This window comes from Lepidochelys olivacea, assembly GCF_965140295.1.
Source record: "Lepidochelys olivacea isolate rLepOli2 genome assembly, chromosome: 10".
Lineage (NCBI taxonomy): Eukaryota > Metazoa > Chordata > Testudines > Cheloniidae > Lepidochelys > Lepidochelys olivacea.
The window spans coordinates 52,863,504-52,881,310 of NC_140420.1; the positions used below are offsets into that span (position 1 = coordinate 52,863,504).

The window sequence follows — 17,807 nt, forward strand, 5'->3', positions numbered from 1 at the left end:
GCTAAAAGTTCAGTGTTCATGCCTGTTGCCAATGTGCTGCAATTGATACTGGTGGCTTTTTGTGTAGTTTGACTGTAAAGCACTGAAAAATATCTAGGTCTGGTTCCAAATCTCTTGAAGGTTTGGAAGGATTTTTGTCAAAGTCCTCAGTGCTAACCATAGCATTCCCCAAACTGGTATATCAGCCAGCCCATGTAAGGAAACCTTCAATGCCATGAATCGTGTACACTACCTCCTTTCCTCTTCAACACCTGCATTCCAGTGCCTATATCAATGAGGATATACACATTGTGCCTGCCTTCCAAACCACAGCCAGGCAAGGCGCTCAAAACTGGCCAAAGAGAAGTGGTCACTTTCACAAGTACTTTTGGTTGTTGTCAGACCACCATCATCTCCTTTTCCAGTTCTGTAGCAGTTTGCTATTAATATTGTACATCACAAAGACTGCTGCCTTATTTGTTTCTCCCGCAAAGTCTATTTCATGCATTTTAAAGGCTGCATCACAGGAGGAGCATTTAAGATACTTTGTTTTTTTAAATCTGGTGTATGCAAGGCAATTTAGCACAATTAATTTAAAGCAACAGCTAGCAGCAACCGATTATTTGACCTGTACTTTACGACTTTGCAGTTGTCAATAAAAAAAACCCTGTAGTATATTTTCAGCATAAAACAGATAGTATATGGTACATTCCCCACTGGGCTGTTGTGAGGCTGAATTACTGCGTGGAAACACTTTGAGGTCCTGGCCTGGAAGGTCCCTCTATACATATGAAATATGTGCATGTTTTATTTTAATTTTATTTTTACCCTAGCCCTCCCAGAGAAGATTTTTGTCTTGCCAGAATAACTTGGGAGAATAAAGACACAATGTAGGGGAAGGGAAGGGCCTGTGGAAATACATGCTACATATTCCAGGGCTATAATGCAGATTAAAGGTATTTGAAATGTAATCTGTGGGGTGTAAAGCTTTCATTTAAAAGAAATTGAATTTCTAGTCCCATTGGTTGCAAAGCTAACCTGACGGTGACCTGATGTAGGGTTGTCTGACTGAGTCTGCAGACAGATAGGAAAGAGGTTTGTGAAATACCCTTTCAGTTCAAAACACCTTTAACTCCTAAATGGAATGACAACAGTAATACACTACACAATGTGCATGATAATATGTCAGTAGTGTAGTGTAATAAGCATTGAGCCCAGTTGTATTGATTTGCTTTCCTGCTCATCTTGATATCAAGATGATTGATATTAAGATGATTTAGCTGAATTAAGAACCTAGTTACTCTGTATATTTGAGAGGTGCAGATGGTGAGCTATCTGTTTTGTGATATAATTCCATGATTCCGACAGCTTTTAAAGTGTTCTTCCCAGGGTACCCCCCCCCGCCCCCCACACAGTGTTATGAGTCTTCCTGACAAGGTTATTGACAGACTTGAATTTCTTTTGTGACCCCCTTCAGGAAAGATGCAGCAGTTTTCCTATTAAGGTCCACAGTGATCATTTTAGTGCATGTTTAGTAATGTTAGTACTCTAGGCCCTGCTGTATAAGTGGCAGCTTATCAGTAAACATGTAAAACATAGAACATGATAATGAAGGCTGAACTGTGAACATCAATAAAATCCAGGAAGAAAAGAAAGGCTCTTTGAAAAAATGTAACTAGATATGATAATAATAAAACAAATAATATATTAGACATGTCACAGTTCAGGGCAACTGCATCTTTATTTACTCTCAGTGGTTCAGCATGGGCACTCACTCTTGGCTTCCAGCTCCCCAGCCATTGCCTTTTGGGTGAAGACCTGTGTCTCTCTCCCTTCTGACTGGGGTAATCCAGGCTGCATGGTTCCCTGCCTTCACCGTGTATTTCTCAGCACAGTCAGATTGCCTATGGATACTGCTTGCTTTCTCTTCAGAGACTGATAACAGAATGACTGTCAACAGTTATAGGTTGCATTGCCTAAACAAGCCTATTCTTAAGGTAACAAGCATGGCAGAGAAAACATCTTTAAACAATAAAAGAACCTACACATATGCTACTAAATTGACCAGATTTAACCCCATCCCTATGGATTCTGGCAGGCCCTGTCCTTCCAAATCTACACTAAAGACTGGAGCCCTTTGTGGACCAGGGGTCCTGTCTGTTTGCTGGATCAAGAAGGCGGTCATGAGCTGGTTTTAAACCAGGCTACGTATCCAAAAACCCTTTCTTTGGTTGTCAGTCCCTGGAGAATTTAGTTGAAACTAGTATATGCACACACCTTTCCAGGGGGGTGGCCTGTCTGGAGATGCTTCGATCTGAGTAAATTTGCCTAATCACCCCCTGCTGTTCGTCTATTTACCCTTCCCTTGGAAATACAAACAATTCCACAATACACACTTGTACAATGCGGTTAAAACTAACTTAATAAGGTTTAACTTAATTCAATAAAGTTCATTCAGGATATTTCAGACAATTGTCAGTCTGTCACAAGGCATACCTCTCTTATTCTTTAATAAATCAATACACTTACAACTCAAGCAACTGAACAACAAAGATTAATCTGGACCCAGGACATTATATAGAGCCCATTGGTATCCATGTCTGTAGTTCCAAATCCCAAAATGTCTCAGGCTGTGGGAAAGTCTCTGGTTTTTGGTCTGCCATGTTTGTGAACCTGGCCTGAGTGTCCATTTTCCATTGGAAATTAGGATGGTTCCAGCTTTCACTGGGAACATTTCACACAACTTTACCTAGTACATAACAATCTTTAGTTTCGTTGGCAGAAGACTTATGGCAAGGTCTCATATTCCGGTGTAATCATGAGCACATTATTCCATTACACATTATTGAGTTTTTCACAGATGGCTCTGGGTTCCCTAAGTGAAGTTCACAAGGACAGTTTATATCTATAAAACCCTTTGTGGGTTGGGTCCTGTATATTCCAGAGATCACCTCTCTCTTTCTATCCAAACCTAAGATCAGCTGAGATACTAGACCTGAGAATTGCAAGATTTACATGTCTGATAGCAGGGCATACTCAGTGGAGGACTCATGACTGGAATTTGCTTTTGCCATTGTTCTGGCAGAGCCTGGATTTGTAGATATTCAACGTATTCAAATCTACTTACCCTTAAAACTCTTACCCAGTGTTTTGTGGGCTACAGAGGCTTTCATTTTAACTGTTGACATTATATTAAATTAGATGTGTGATTGTAAATCTTTCCTAATGAGTTAGGTAAGAGTCTGATTTTTTATTCAGGTAACTTCCCTTTGGGTATTCAGTAAATGTGATTAAAATTGGCAGTCTGCTCTTTTTCTTTATTCCAGCCTTCTTCTCTTGGTAGACTTATTATATGTCTGGAGTCCCTTGTTTCATCGGGTGACTTCCATACCAAGACATTTGTTTCCCATGTAAAAAAGGTATCTGGACAAAACATTTCTGATAAACATCTAGAATCATAACTGTCAGCAACTGAAATATGCAGACCTTGGGGTTTGTTTTGTTTTTGCTTTTCATTTATCTTTTATGAAATCAATACTATGTTTTCTCAACATGTGCTAGTGGTAACATAATTATACAGCTGGCATGGACAGGAAAGCAAGAGTTAGCTTAATTAGGAATCTATCTCATTAGCTGACAGCTGTCTAAATGTATACATGTGCATGCTGGAAGTGGCAATTCTGTGACTCTGGAGCAATGGACAAACAATTCCCCACTTGATGCTGTTTAAGATAAAAAAGACCCGTGATTTTTAGACAAGACATTTCTGATTGCTGGTGCTTACCTAAACATAGAAAATATAATAAAGGCCTGATTCTTATTGACATCAAAGCCACTCTTCACTGCCCTCCACTTTACTTGTGTTTTCACCTCCTTTAAGACTCCTTTACTTTGCTAGATAAGTGTAAAGTGGCCTTAGTGTAAATTAGAATCTGGCCCTAATACTGCAGCTCATATGGTGATGAGAATGAGGCATTAAAGGTCTTAAATCTCTTTATAATCCAAGGGGAGCTCATTAAAGAACAGCTCGTATCCCATGTGAGTTCCCCTTAAAAATGTCTAGCACCACATAGCTGCTTGCAACATACCAGCCACGTCAAAATGAGCTGTGTATATTACAAGCTTGATCCAAAGCCTATGGAAGTAAATGGGAGTCTTTGCATTGGCTTTCATGGGTTTTGGATCAGCCCCTTTGCCAGATGCTGGTTTGAAAAGACTTTGAGTTGGGGAGAACCCAGGCAATATGGAAAAGCTCCTATTTCAGGAAAAGTGATCTTTTTTCTTTGGATCAGAACCAAATTTTGAAGATTTTTGATATTCAAGACAAAACTTGTTTTTTTATCAGCTAAAATGCCAGACTTTGAGTACAGCCTGGCTTCTCCATGAGTAACATCCGAGATCGTTTGGCAGAGGACTCAGAACTCCATCAGAAGCAGCTGGCGAGCAAGAATCTGGAACTTGCTTTACAGGGTCCTAAACTCTGCAGAGTATTATAGATACACTGAGAATATACAACATAAAATACAAAAATATGCAGTTGTATTTTAAAGTTTAAAATAAACATTAAAGATCTGTGTACATTTTTAAGCTATAAAGATAACATTTGAAACAAGATCTAGTTGATGCCTCTCAAAAAACCCAGTCCACGGAAGCCAGTGCACATTTTCCCACTGACTTCAATGCGCGGAGGATTAGGACCAACGTAACCATTCTACATTTTACATGACAAACATCAGCATGAGCCTATTTGTACAAGAAACAACATTTCTACACAGCCTCTCATTAAAGAACCTTGAGGTGCACTACAAACATTAATCCTCATCAATTCCCTTCCAGATAGGTAAATTTTACAGATGGGGAAATTGAGGCATGGGGAATGTCACAGGAAGGACTGGGCTCTTTCAGAGGAAATTGGCCTCACAATGGGGCCTGGTAGAGGGTGATTGGTCTCTGTGAAGAGCTGATCCCTATAAACAGAGAGAGGAAACAATGGCAGTGGCTGCAGAAGAGCTGTAGAGAGCAGAGTACTCCTGCAGGAGACTAGTGGTGGGGGCAAATTCAGATCCACTCTGCCCAGCAGGACCCTATTCTGGTTCCAGCTTGTCGCCTCCTGCAGGGACCTGGGTCTACCTTGAGTGGGAAGTCTTTGCTCTCTCTTACCTGCACAGTGCGTGAGCTGGTGCTACTAGGAGTTGAATTCTCGGTGGACTTCCCTGCACACTGCCAAACAGGAACTGGCTTCCCATGCACCAGGCTGCAACACCATTTGGTGCACCTGCCCTTCCCGTAGGATGAAGGAGCATCTGGGCCAAATTTGAGTGTTGTTGTGACCCCTTATGCCAGGTTGCAATGTCACTCTGAAATTTGACCTGGCTGCCCCTCCATCTGTGTGAAGATTTAATGGTCTAGTATGGGATGACTGCTTAAAAGTGGTTGCAGTGTGGCCCGCCACCTCTGCCCCCAGCTGGCACTACTGTTGGAGACCCTTAACTGGGAGAAGAGGTCAGGCCCAGAAAACAGAGCCAGAAGGTTGAGGGCCAGCAAGACCAGACTCAAAGAAAGACATTCCAGCTGGGAAGCTCAGGGAATGTGTACTAAAAGCAGGAATTGAATCAAACTTTGCAGACTTCCTTTTGGGGCTTGAAGTTTTGTTCTGAACTTCGATGTTAATAAACCTAGGCCCTAAGAGGGGGGTTGGAACAGAGAGAAGCCTGTGTGTGGAGTTTATCAAAGAACGCTGAGGAGGGGGAACTGAGGCAGGGCACCACAGAACCACCCCTGGCCACAAGGGGATGCTTGAGAGGCAGCTGACCCCGTTACAGGGAGGTTAGGTAATTTGCTGAAAGTCCTATAATGAGCTAAAGGCAATGCTAAAAACAGAACCCAAGAGTTTCAGCTCTCACTGCAGTGCTCTAACCACGTGACAGCATTCACTCACTCATTAACCCTAGCATGAAGTCTTCCAGTAAAGCTACAAGAAATTCCTGGCATACTTTGAATTGGTAAGATATAAAATCAACTATAATGCAGAATATGAAATGACAGAAGTCTGTATTGAATTTTTTAAACATAAGAACATAAGAATGGCCATAATGGGTCAAACCAATGGTCTATCTTGCCCAGTATCTTGTCTTTTGACAGTGGCCAATGGCAGATGCTACAAAGGGAATGAACAGAACAGGGCAATTATTGAGTGATCCATTCCCAGTGGTCCATTCCCAGCTTCTGGCAGTCAGAGGCTTAAGGAAACCCAGAGCATGGGGTTGAATCACTGACCATCTTGGCTAATAGCTATTGATGGATCTATCCTCCATAAACTTATCTAATTCTTTTTTTGAACGCAGTTATACTTTTGGCCTTCACGACAGCCCCTGGCAACAAGTTCCACAGGTTGACTGTGTGTTGTGTGAAGAAGTACTTCTTTTTGTTTGTTTTAAACCCACTGCCTATTAATTTCATTAGGTGATCCCTGATTCCTGTGTTATGTGAAGGAGTAAATAACACTATTTCATTAACTTTCTCCACACCAGTCACGATTTTATAGACCTCTGTCATATCCCCCTTTAGTCGTCTCTTTCCCAAGCTGAACAGTCTCAGTCTTTTTAATCTCCCCTCATATGGAAGCTGTTCCATACCCCTCATCATTTCTGTTGCCCTTTTCTGTACCTTTTCCATTTCTAATATATCTTTTTTGCCATGGGGTGACCAGAACTGCACACAATATTCAAGGTGTGGGTTACCATAGATGTATGTGGTGGCACTGTGATATTTACTGGCTTATTACCTATCCCTTTCCTAATGAGTCCTAATATTCTGTTAGCTTTTTTGACAGCAACATTGAGCAAATGTTTTCAGAGACACTTCAAGATCTATTTCTTGAATGGTAACAGCTACTTTAGACCCCATCACTTTATATGTATAGTTGAGATTTATTCTCTGGTACATCCGGCCACTTTGTACTGCTTGGGCAGGTCAGAATGATCAGTTTTGGGCTGTAATTGGTCAGCAGAGAATAGGGTGACCAGATAGAAAGTGTGAAAAATCAAGACGGGGGTAGGGGGTAATAGGCGCCCATATAAGAAAAAGCCCCAAATCTCAGGACTGTCCCTATAAAATTGGGACATCTGGTCACCCTAGCAGAGAATCACTAACTAAATACGACAGGTTTCAGAGTAGCAGCCGTGTTAGTCTGTATTCGCAAAAAGAAAAGGAGTACTTGTGGCACCTTAGAGACTAACAAATTTATTTGAGCATAAGCTTTCGTGAGCTACAGTGGCTGAATGCATCCGATGAAGTGAGCTGTAGCTCACAAAAGCTTATGCTCAAATAAATTTGTTAGTCTCTAAGGTGCCACAAGTCCTCCTTTTCTTTTAACTAAATATGGGTGCCTTTCTCAAAGTCATCACTAATTCAGTGTGCTAAGGTTTTGGCTAGTAAAATTTTTTTAAAAACTTCTGATACCACAATTGGCTCGCTGTTGTCCCATCATCAAAAATCAAACTGCTGGGGTTATTTTTTTTATTATAGATTCTGTGGGAATTAAATTATATACATATTATTAGCAAAAAGCTTTATGCAGTAAACCATTTTTGCCACTGTAACAATGACATACTTAAGGCTTATCCACGTGGAGCAACAATACACACAAGAGGTGCACTAACACTACGTATTAATTGGTTCAGATAGACCCTGCCAGAAGGGACCATTGTGATCATCTCGTCTGACCCACTTTATAACACGGGTCATAAAACTTCTACAAAATAATTCTTAGCGCATATTCTTTCGAAAAATATCCAATCTTAATTTTAAAATTGCCAGTGATGGAGAATCCACCACAATCCTTGATAAATTGTTCCAGTGATTAATTACCTTTTCTCTTAAACATTTACACCTTATTTCCAGTCTGAATTTATCTAGCTTCACCTTCCAGCCATTGAATCATGTTATACCTTTCTCAGCTAGATTGAAGAGCCCATTATTAAATATTTGTCCCCCATGTAGGTACTTATAGTGATAAAGTCACCCCTTAACCATCTCTTTGTTAAGCTAAATAGACTGCGCTCCTTAAGTCTCTCTCTATAAGGTGATGTCTACACTACCGTGGTAAGTTGACCTACGCTACACAACTACAGCTGCGTGAATAACGTAGCTGGAGTCGACGTACCTTAGGCTGAGTTACCACGGTGTCTACACTGTGGGGGGTCGACGGGAGAAACTCTCCTGTTGACTACTTTACTCTTCTTGTCGGGCGGTAGAGTACAGGGGTCGACTGTAGAGCGATTTGCTGTCGATTTGATGGGGGCTTCACTTGACCCCTAGCCAGTGGATCGATCAGAGCGTGGATCCCAGCTGTAGTGTAGATGTAGCCTAAGGCATATTTTCTAATTCTTTAATCATTCTTGTGGCTCTTCTCTGATCCCTCTCCAATCTATCAACGTCCTTCTTGAGTTGTGGACACCAAAACTGGACACACAATTGCAGCAGTGCTAAATACAGGGGCAAAACAACCTGTTTACTCCTACTCAAGATTCTCCTTTTTATGCATTTAAAGATCACATTAGCTCTTTTGGCCACAGTGTCCCTTGAGCCAACCAGTACCCTGGATAAAGGCCTGGTCTACACCCAGTTTTGGTACCAGTATAACTATTTTGGTTGGGGGTATGATTTTTTTTAACCAAAATAGTTATACTAGTACAACCTCTAGATGGATGCCGTTATATTAGGTGGTTTATTTTGGCATAGTTTTCCCCCCTCCCTTACAGGAACAAGCGATACTAGTTTAAGCAAATTGACACCAATATAACTGAATCCAAACAGGGTGTGGTGGGGTTGTACCACTTTACCTTTACTGGTCTAGTTAATGCCATACAACTTTTGTGATAGAGAAGCTCAAAATATGTTTTGCAGGAGACATGAAGTTGCTTGCATAGCAAAAGTCAAATCTTAAAAGATAAACCAGTTCAGCTGCACAAGAATGGAAAATTTTCATATATCCAAATCCAAAAAAGTACACAAATCAACCAGATAGTTTTTGGAAAAATACAGCTAATTTTATTTTGAAAATATTAAGACAGTGTCTATATGTTTTAATATCCACACTGTAATTGCATTAGTATGCTTTAATATATTTTGTCTAGTATTTAACTGTTAAGTTGAAATACTTTATGTGGGGGGAAAGTCATTCTTTCTACAAGTAGTTGTATAAAAAAATGGAAAGGGATGAGCAACATGGAACAGATGTGATAATTCGTGATGATCTTCAAACAGTTTCCAATAGGTGGTGCCCTTTGTCAATTTATGGTAATGAATTCAGGCATAACTTTAGGTATCCTCTACCAGGAAATTTCAGTGAGAAGCTGAAAATGAGACTGAGCTAGGTGCTTTTAATGTGAGATAACATGAAATGTTAAATGCTAAATGAAGTCACAACTGTATGACACAAATAAAATGAATTGGCAACAAGCATGAAAAGTCAAGTCTAAACAACATTATGGTTTCTTGATGGAGGACTGTATAGGATTTGCATGTTAAGCACCGGATCCTGCAAAGAGCTGTGTACAGGCACTACTATCAGTGGGGCTAACTGTGGGCAGAGGTCTACCTGCATCTGTCTGCAGAATAAGGAGCATTTTCTTTATCTGTGACGACAGAATGGAATTAAGTGTTTTTAAAATGGTAGTTCTGAAAGGCTACTAAGAACGTTGCTTAGACAAAACATTAGAGAAATGTGCATAAGGGTGTTGATTATCAGGAGCACAAGCCCTAAAGAGCAGCTGTGGGGTCATTGTTCTTGTCTATGATACTAATCTAACCTCTCAGCTGTACAATTTTAACTAAATTCTTCCCCATCCCTAGCTAAAAATGACAAACCTGTGTGAATAGTCTAGCAGGGTATCCTAAGCAGCTCTGAATTCTTAAAGTGTCTTACAGGCTTTGAGCAAATCTGCCCCACCTGTGTTGATTGTGTCTCTTTATAAGGGAAGAGTCAAACTACACCTTTTTCTAAGGGTCCATTTTTAATTTCAGCTTTCTCAAGTAGTAGGTCAGGGTCAAGCAGGTGAGTTTGCCAAAAGAAAAACAACTGATTTTCAGAAAGTTTTGGCATGTTTTGCACTGTTTTGTCCTCCTATATTTCTTTCCACAGGGCTATCTCAATTAAAAGCTATACAATCTCATTCTTTTGGTACACCTACCCAGTCTGAAGGAACTTGTCTTAAATTAGTTCTTAACAGTTAACTAGCACCAATCAGTGTCTGTGGGACTTCACCCTTTTTTTTTTTTTCTGGCCAAGAAGAAACAACAAGAAGTTAAAAAAAAATTAAAGAACAAAAGTTTTTTTTCCTCTCTTTTTAGATTAGGAAAAGGAAGTGTTATTTTGTCCCAGGAAAAAGGCAACTCAAACCTTATCCTCTTTGTCTTGGAGCTGAGATAAAGGGGTGCTCCCAACTTGTGGTGGTCCCTTTTCAGGGATTCTAAAATGAATGTCCATAAGCCAAGACTTGTCAAGGACATGCCTTAATCAAAATCTTTCTGTGGATGCTTGCATTAGCATCCCCCTCAACCACAAATAACTGAAATGCTGTGCTCAACCAGGCCTCATTTTCCTCTTGCTTTCTCCGTGGTAATTCCTGTATAACTCCATTTAAGACATAAAGGTAAACTAGTGTAAAAACAGGCATAAATGGTGGAGCATCACTCTCAGTATTTGTGTGTTTTGGGGCATCTGTGGCTGAACCTCTCATTAGGTTGAAAATATTTTTTCCCATGGGCACTGATTTGACTTGTTTCTCTAAGCATGTTAAGCTCTAATCTAGATACAGGGATTAGATCCATTTATTTCACTTATGAAAGTTTGGAGCTGAAATAAGTTTTGTGGATCTGGGCCTAAGCGAAGAGGAAGTTTGTTTGTCAGAGGATAAAACAAAATGTAAGACCAGCTATTTTCTTATATCCCTCTAATTGGTGGCTTACAGATTTAATCAAGTATTTGGCTAGTTTCCTGGCAACCTCCCCAGTTTCTATTGTCTTTCATCACAAGAGATATTGCTATAGGAAATCTTGCAGGAATGCATGTGGCTATCATAGTGCCATGTAACTCAATACAGTGTCTGAAAAGGGTCATCTATCCAGATGCTTTAAGGGTCACAGAACGTGTCTTGTTTAAAGCTTACTACCAAAACAGAATGAATTGATTTAATGATATCTTGCTGTTTTATGATGTGTTTAAAAATCATGAGAACTGCCTCCCACTCCCTCCCTTAAAACTCATTTTCCCTAAGCTGTATCAGGAATGTCAAGTGTCGTCTTCTGGAACGAAAGGGTGTTAAGGACTTTTTGCAGCCCCGACTTCTTTAGTTCCGGGCTGCTGAATCCTTTATTTATCTATTTATTTATTTATTTATTTTAAAAAAAAGAGTAGATCTAAGAAAAAAGGTTGGCGTTAGCTAACCCCAGAGTCTTCCCAGCAAAGGCCCAGGTGAGCTGTTTTCACCTGAATTAAGCTGACTGAGGCTCACCCTAGCAGGGAGTTAAGCAGTGAACTCTACCTGCTAACCAAAGGTAAGAGGTTAACCTGGGTCTGTACTTGAAGACCAGTTGGGGCTAGGTCAGGGTTAGCCCATGTGGTGTCTGTCCCTGGCCTAACCTCTTCCTAAGCGTCACAAACCCAGAATCTGAATAAAAATCACTTCCTCTAAGATTTCACTTGCTTTGTATCCCTGTACCTGTATTCACTTGCATCCATAGTACAGGTCTGATACCAACACTTTCTGCTTATATCTTTCTCTAGAATACACGCGCATCTGTCTTTCTCTGTAGATAAAGATAAGAGGGGTAGTGGTAATATATAAGTATATGCATTGACTTATACAGAAATGCAAGGGTTAACCATCTGAAGTTACTCTAAATTATCAGTGACAAGGAAATAAACATCCATGTTCTCTGCTGCTCAAATCCAGGAAAGGTGCCAAAGTTTCTAGATAAACAGAAGCATGGAGGTGACTTGTTTCTGTTTGGTTTTGGATACTTTATTTGGAAACAGCTTATGGTGTAAATAGACATTACAATAAAACAAGTGGTAATTGGAGCAGGGGGATAATGGGGAGGAATATAGGTTTATGCAGCTTATGGATTCAGCTGCAAAATGCAGGGGTTCTGGGTTAAGCTTTGTTCTGAGCATTTAGGTGAATTCAAACTCCCTTCGCTGTGAAATAGTATGAATGGACCCAACCCAGGACAATGGCTGCGTGATGCCCGGGGTGAAGGGAACCTACTGGGATTGACATAGCTTGATGCACTAAAATGTGACGAAAGTTCAGCTCTTCCCAGCTGGTAAGAACCATCTCACACACAGCTGTCTTCCCCTGTGGTACAACAAACCACATCACTGATGCCAATGGATGTTTTTTACCCCAGGGAAGAATTTGGCCCCTTCTCCTGAATGCACATGCCTCCTGCATCATGCATTAGATCTGTGTACTTGGTGCAGAGAGTATCTGGTTTCTGAGTGAATTTGAAAAGTGTGTGTGTGTGTACCAGTTTTTCCACCAGCCCTGGCAATCTGGGGGGTGAGGAGTGTAGGATGTCTCCTTCCTTTTCTTTGATTCAGGTGCACCCGCCCCCAGCAGCAGCTGTTGGCACTTGAGAACCAGGGAAAATGAGCCGGAAGACAGCATGAGCGTTGCTGGCTGCTGGGAGCTCAGCTTGGACTGCGTGGAGCCTCTTAGCAGCTTGGAAATTAGCCAAAGGGAGGAGCTGGTTGCATCTCCCCTTCTCCCCCCACCTCCCTTCAGTGTATGATTGGACATGAGGCTGCCGGGCTTGCTTATAAAAGCGGAGCCTGGCTCTTTTTCTACCCACTATTGAAGTGAGCCCTCCAGAGCAGCAGTAGCAGGAAGAAGGGGCTGGGCTAAACGGACACTGATGAACAGGCTGTTAGCGAATTGTCTGAAATAACAAGTGGCTTAAACGTGCAAAGGTATGGGTGAGCTTGATTTATGGAGAAGCCTTATGGAATGTAATGGAGAGGAAAACTTCTATAGAGCACGGATTTGAATCTTAGTTAAATGCTATCAGTTCTTAGATTAACTTCTTTAGGACACTGTTCAAATTCTGTTGTAACCTGTTCGTTTTATCCTTTGCCATAAGAGGCTGGGTGGGAGATGTTGCTATGAGAAGTGAACTTTATCTTATCCTACTAGGTTGTTAGTGGTGTAGCAGGCCAGAAAGGGACTCTGCGTGCAGGCGGGGCTTTGCTCGGCTGCTGCCGGTCGGAAGATGTTCATGTGCTTCTGCTTCTGTTTGCAGGTGAACTTGAGCTCTGCTGCAGGGACCTTTCCCTCTCTGTATCCAGCTGCAGTGATGTGGTTCATGGAGAAGATGAAAGCATCACCTGGAAACAGCAACCTACGGAGTCCTTCCTTCCTGGGGCTGCAGCCTGGTCAGATGGTGTCAGAGAAAGCCCGAGTAGGGGCAGCTGGTTTTCCCAACGTTTTAACCCCAGACAGGATCCCAGAGTTCTGCATCCCACCCAGACTGACCATTTCCTCTCCGCATGACCGCTGCCTGGCAGAGGCCAGTCTGCATCCTCCTGGCATTGCTGATTTTGGCCCCAGCCCATTCTTGCCACATCTCATCCAGATAGAAAGTGTTGAGGAGATTCCAGCCCTGGAGGAGGACTGCTCCAACTTGGACCCGCAGTCCCAGGCAGCACTGTCCCTGCCCCACTTCCCCAAAGCCCAGACCTCCTATGGCTTTTGCACCTTGCTGGAGAGTCCCCACACCAGGAGGAAGGAGTCCATCTTCCACAATGACTCACACAGCAGCTCTCTATCCAGCTTGATGGTGCCTAGATCCAGAGCCAATACCTGTGGTGGCACAGGGGCAGCTTCCAGCCCCATTGCCATTAGCTCTGTCTCTGCCAGAGTGCCTTCTAAGCATCCACTCCTGCACAGGCAAGCTGCAGTGGACAGTGATACTACCTCTTCCACTGACTCGACTCCTTTCAGCTCCCCACTGCTGAGTAGATCTCCTCCCAGATCCTGCCCATTGTTCAAAGCTCGGAGCCAAGAGGGGCTGCTTGGCAGGGCACTGAGAGCAAGGAACAAGTCCAGCACGATAAGGAACAACTCCTTATCGACAGATGAAAGCAGCTCCAATGATAACAGCCCCAATGCCACCAGGAGGTCTTCAGAGGGGCTAGTTGAGTCCTTCCGTACACGGAGCTTTAACCTGTCACATTCCGCTATTTTCCCCCTGGACCTTACCTGTGGCCGAGAGAGGCTTGTTGGGGAGAGCACAGTGCTACTGGGCAGAGGAGGGTTGTTGAGACTGTCAGCTGAGTATTGTTCAGAAACCAGAAGGCTGAGACTCCGTCTGATCAGTGCAGAGGGTTTATATGATGCGTCTGTGGAGCCTAAAAGCATAAACTGCTGCATCACCTTCTCCCTTGTGCCAGGGAAAGTTCAGAAGCAGAGAAGCACGGTTATAAAACAGAGCAGAAACCCCATCTTTAATGAGGATTTTTTCTTTGATGGCATTGCAGAAGAGGATTTGTACAGCTTTTCGGTGAGGATGAAAGCTACGAATAAAGGGTGTAGCTTGAAAAGAGACAGTGTGTTAGGGGAAAGTGAACAGAGTTTAGTGAATATTTTATCCCTCTAAAATGCCAGGCAAGCAAGTGGATATTTATTTTTGTATTTTTAAAGTGTTTTTTAAATAAATGATTTAACACACACCTTTTAAAAAGCCTTCATTTGGTTTTGTCTGGTAAGTCACCTGCTCTTCCACTGACAACGTCAATTGTAAGTTGATCATTCGTAGAGCAAAACTTTACGTTTGTGTGGTGGTGGTAATTTCCATGGCTACATGGGATACTAGTGGGTAGTTACATCCTTTCTTACTGGCTTATGGAGATAAAAACATTCTGCAGAGATTTCCTTTCTAAAGGAGAGTATTGTTTTTAAAACCAAGGGTAGGTGTGAAATGTCTAGCACAACGGTTTCCTGATCTGGGTTGGGGCTTACAAATGCTACAGTAAAATAAATAAAAACAGAACACTGCTTTTGAAAGGTAATAACATTTACACTGTTCTGATCTACAGAAGGAAAACACTGCCAGTTAGCTTGTGCTGGGGGCCCTTGACATGACATGCTTGACAACCAATTCTACTTTGCTATGAGGCCAGCTGGTTCCTTATTCAGGAATGGGAGGGAAAGAGTAAAACACAAAGCAGAGGCTAGGAACTTAACATACTAAACTTGAGAGGGTAATAAATTTAGCTCCTTTTGGAGCAGGCAGGGCTAAGGGCTACCAGACCTTCAGTGGGGGAAGCCCTTCAGACCTTCAGGGAAAGGGGCTTCAATGAAGACCCAAGACCCTGACCTTGGGGCCTTTCTGTCTCTGCTACACCCTGGGACCACTAATGATGACTGCATGTTGCTCTTCCATACACATACTGCAAGGGGTTTGCCTGGGTTGGGTTGGGCAGCACACAAGGAGATGTTGCAAGCAGCAGTGCTGGCTGGTAATCATTATCGTGCGAGGAAATAACCAAGGGGGCTCACAGTTATTGATACTGGAAAGATGCAACTATTGCAGCCTGTTCCCCCCCCCCCCCCAGCCTTTAATAGTGGTGTCTGAGGGGCAAAGCATGAGACGAATGGGTTCAGGATCTGGGGTTAGGTCACAACATGTGGGCTGAATTCCTGGTTCTGCTGTTGACTTGTGACCTTGAATGAAACAGTGCATCTGTTTCAGTTACCTAACTGTGAAATGGGGCTAATACTTCCCTACCACACAGTGGAGTAGAGTATAAATTCAGTCAGTGTTCCTGAGATGCTCAGTAAAGTGACAGGAGGCAGCACCAGTTGCTGGCCAATTGCTACCCTATGCTCATTGAACTGAGGGGAGCAGATGGCAGTGACCAGTTAGTACAGTTGGTTTATCTGAAAACAGAGCTTTGTGAACGGAGCATGGGAGTGGGTCCAGGAACTAGGCATTGGACTCCCAGGTCTGCTGCTGACTTGCTATATGACCTTGGTTCAGTCAGATGCTCAGTCTGTAAAATATAGATAAGATTTCATACTTGTAATGCATGAGGGAGGAAAACAGTGAACAGTGATGCAGGGACTGAAAAATGAGGGCCTTTTCCTATGTACTGTGAACACAATAAAATCAGGATTGCAGATGTAGAGATGTAGATTGCTGTTTGTGTAGAGTATTGCCTGAAGTCTTTCAAAAAGGTGTCAGACTTCTAACAGAAGCAGCTTTTCCCCTTCCTCGCCCTCTGAAGTTGAGTCTAGCAACATTCTCACATTTGAGAACTACAACTGACTGCAATTTGCAGTCCTATTTGAGGGTGGGGCTAGAGAAGGCTGGTTCTTCCAATGAAACTATGTTGCTAGATCTTTATGCCGCCCAAACGGTCTTAACTGCACCTTTCTCACTTGCATGGGCTATTGATGAAAGCTAAAACTGACTGGTGTAACAGAAGGTCTGTCATTCACATGGATACTGCTATGATCCAAAACACGGGGCCCTGGTGAAAATGGATTGGGTAGGAAAGAAGCTTGAGGAGAGAAAACGCTGAGTTCATGCACAGAAGCAGATTAAACATAATCATGATCCCTTTGTGTTTAAACAAACTAGGGCTTACCAGAGCTGAGGCAAAGAAACATTTGTCATATTAACAAAAAGTAGAGGGGAAAACACTACCAGGGAGGAGTGGACAAAACAGAATGAAAAAGATGCAGGCTAGGTGTGAAGAAAAGAAGTAATTTCTGTAATGTTGCCTGCATAATCAATTTTGCTTACAAACTAGCTGTTTCTTGTGTGTGTAGTTTTTGGAAAAGGGGGTGTGTGTGAGAAAACCTGGATTTGTGCTGGAAATGGCCCACCTTGATTATCATACACATTGTAAAGAGAGTGATCACTTTAGATAAGCTATTACCAGCAGGAGAGTGGGGTGGGAGGAGGTATTGTTTCACGGTCTCTGTGTATATAATGTCTTCTGCAGTTTCCACAGTATGCATCCGATGAAGTGAGCTGTAGCTCACGAAAGCTTATGCTCAAATAAATTGGTTAGTCTCTAAGGTGCCATAAGTACTCCTTTTCTTTTTGCGAATACAGACTAAGACGGCTGTTAACTCTGAAACCCATCATAGCTTTGTTACACTACCTCTTCACCCTGAAGAGTTTTCCCAAAGAAAAGCTCAAAGCGCCCTCTTCAGGCTCAATGTATGCAACTTTTTTGAATTTGAGGGGGTTTGCTTATAAATCAAGTATGCATGGGAGTACAAAGATCGGCCATGACTGATTGTGAGGGGGTGTGACCACTTCCCTCTAAGCTGTGCAGGCGCACACAGATCCTAAACCATGTGCACACACATTGCACAGAAGCACAACAATTTGCACAGAAGAAATTTTTTGTGCACATGGCCTGTCAAAAATTAGAGGGAACATTGGGTGTGACCCCACCATACTGACCCTGAAGGGATTAACAGAGGTCCTATGGGCCAATTAGGCTGCAAACTTGGGGACATTCAGGCTGAGAGGAAAGCCTTACTAAGGGGAAGCTCAGAGGTGCAGAAATAGTTGAGGCCTCTATAAAGCCAGGGAGCTGGTTGTAGAAAAAGGGCTGCAGTCCCTTTTTCCTAGAGCAAGGGACAGAAAGGGATTTGGACCCAAAAGGAGGGATTTGTCGAGCAGACCCAGAGCAAAGGGGTTTTGGTTAAAAGGGTGGAAAATGGGAGCCTGGGCTAGACAAGGTTGGAAGTAGTCTAAAGGCATGGCAGAAAGGTTTATGGTTGCCCAGACCTTTGCTGCTGGAG

General features: G+C 42.5%; 1 protein-coding gene across 2 annotated transcripts in view; it reads left to right on the plus strand.

The window, feature by feature from the left end:
- Positions 1–14,655, plus strand: part of LOC311526913 (C2 calcium-dependent domain-containing protein 4C-like) — a 70,384-nt gene extending 55,729 nt beyond the window's left edge. Inside the window, exons 1-2 of one of the 2 annotated variants that reach the window (XM_084640381.1) lie at positions 12,849–12,955; positions 13,285–14,655. In XM_084640381.1, the coding sequence (XP_084496507.1) occupies positions 13,339–14,640 (1,302 nt within the window). In that variant the 5' untranslated portion in view covers positions 12,849–12,955; positions 13,285–13,338 and the 3' untranslated portion in view covers positions 14,641–14,655. Of the gene's footprint in view, positions 1–12,848; positions 12,956–13,284 lie in introns of those variants that run through there. The other variant, XM_084640380.1, reaches the window with a different exon arrangement.
- Positions 14,656–17,807: the final 3,152 nt, after the last annotated feature.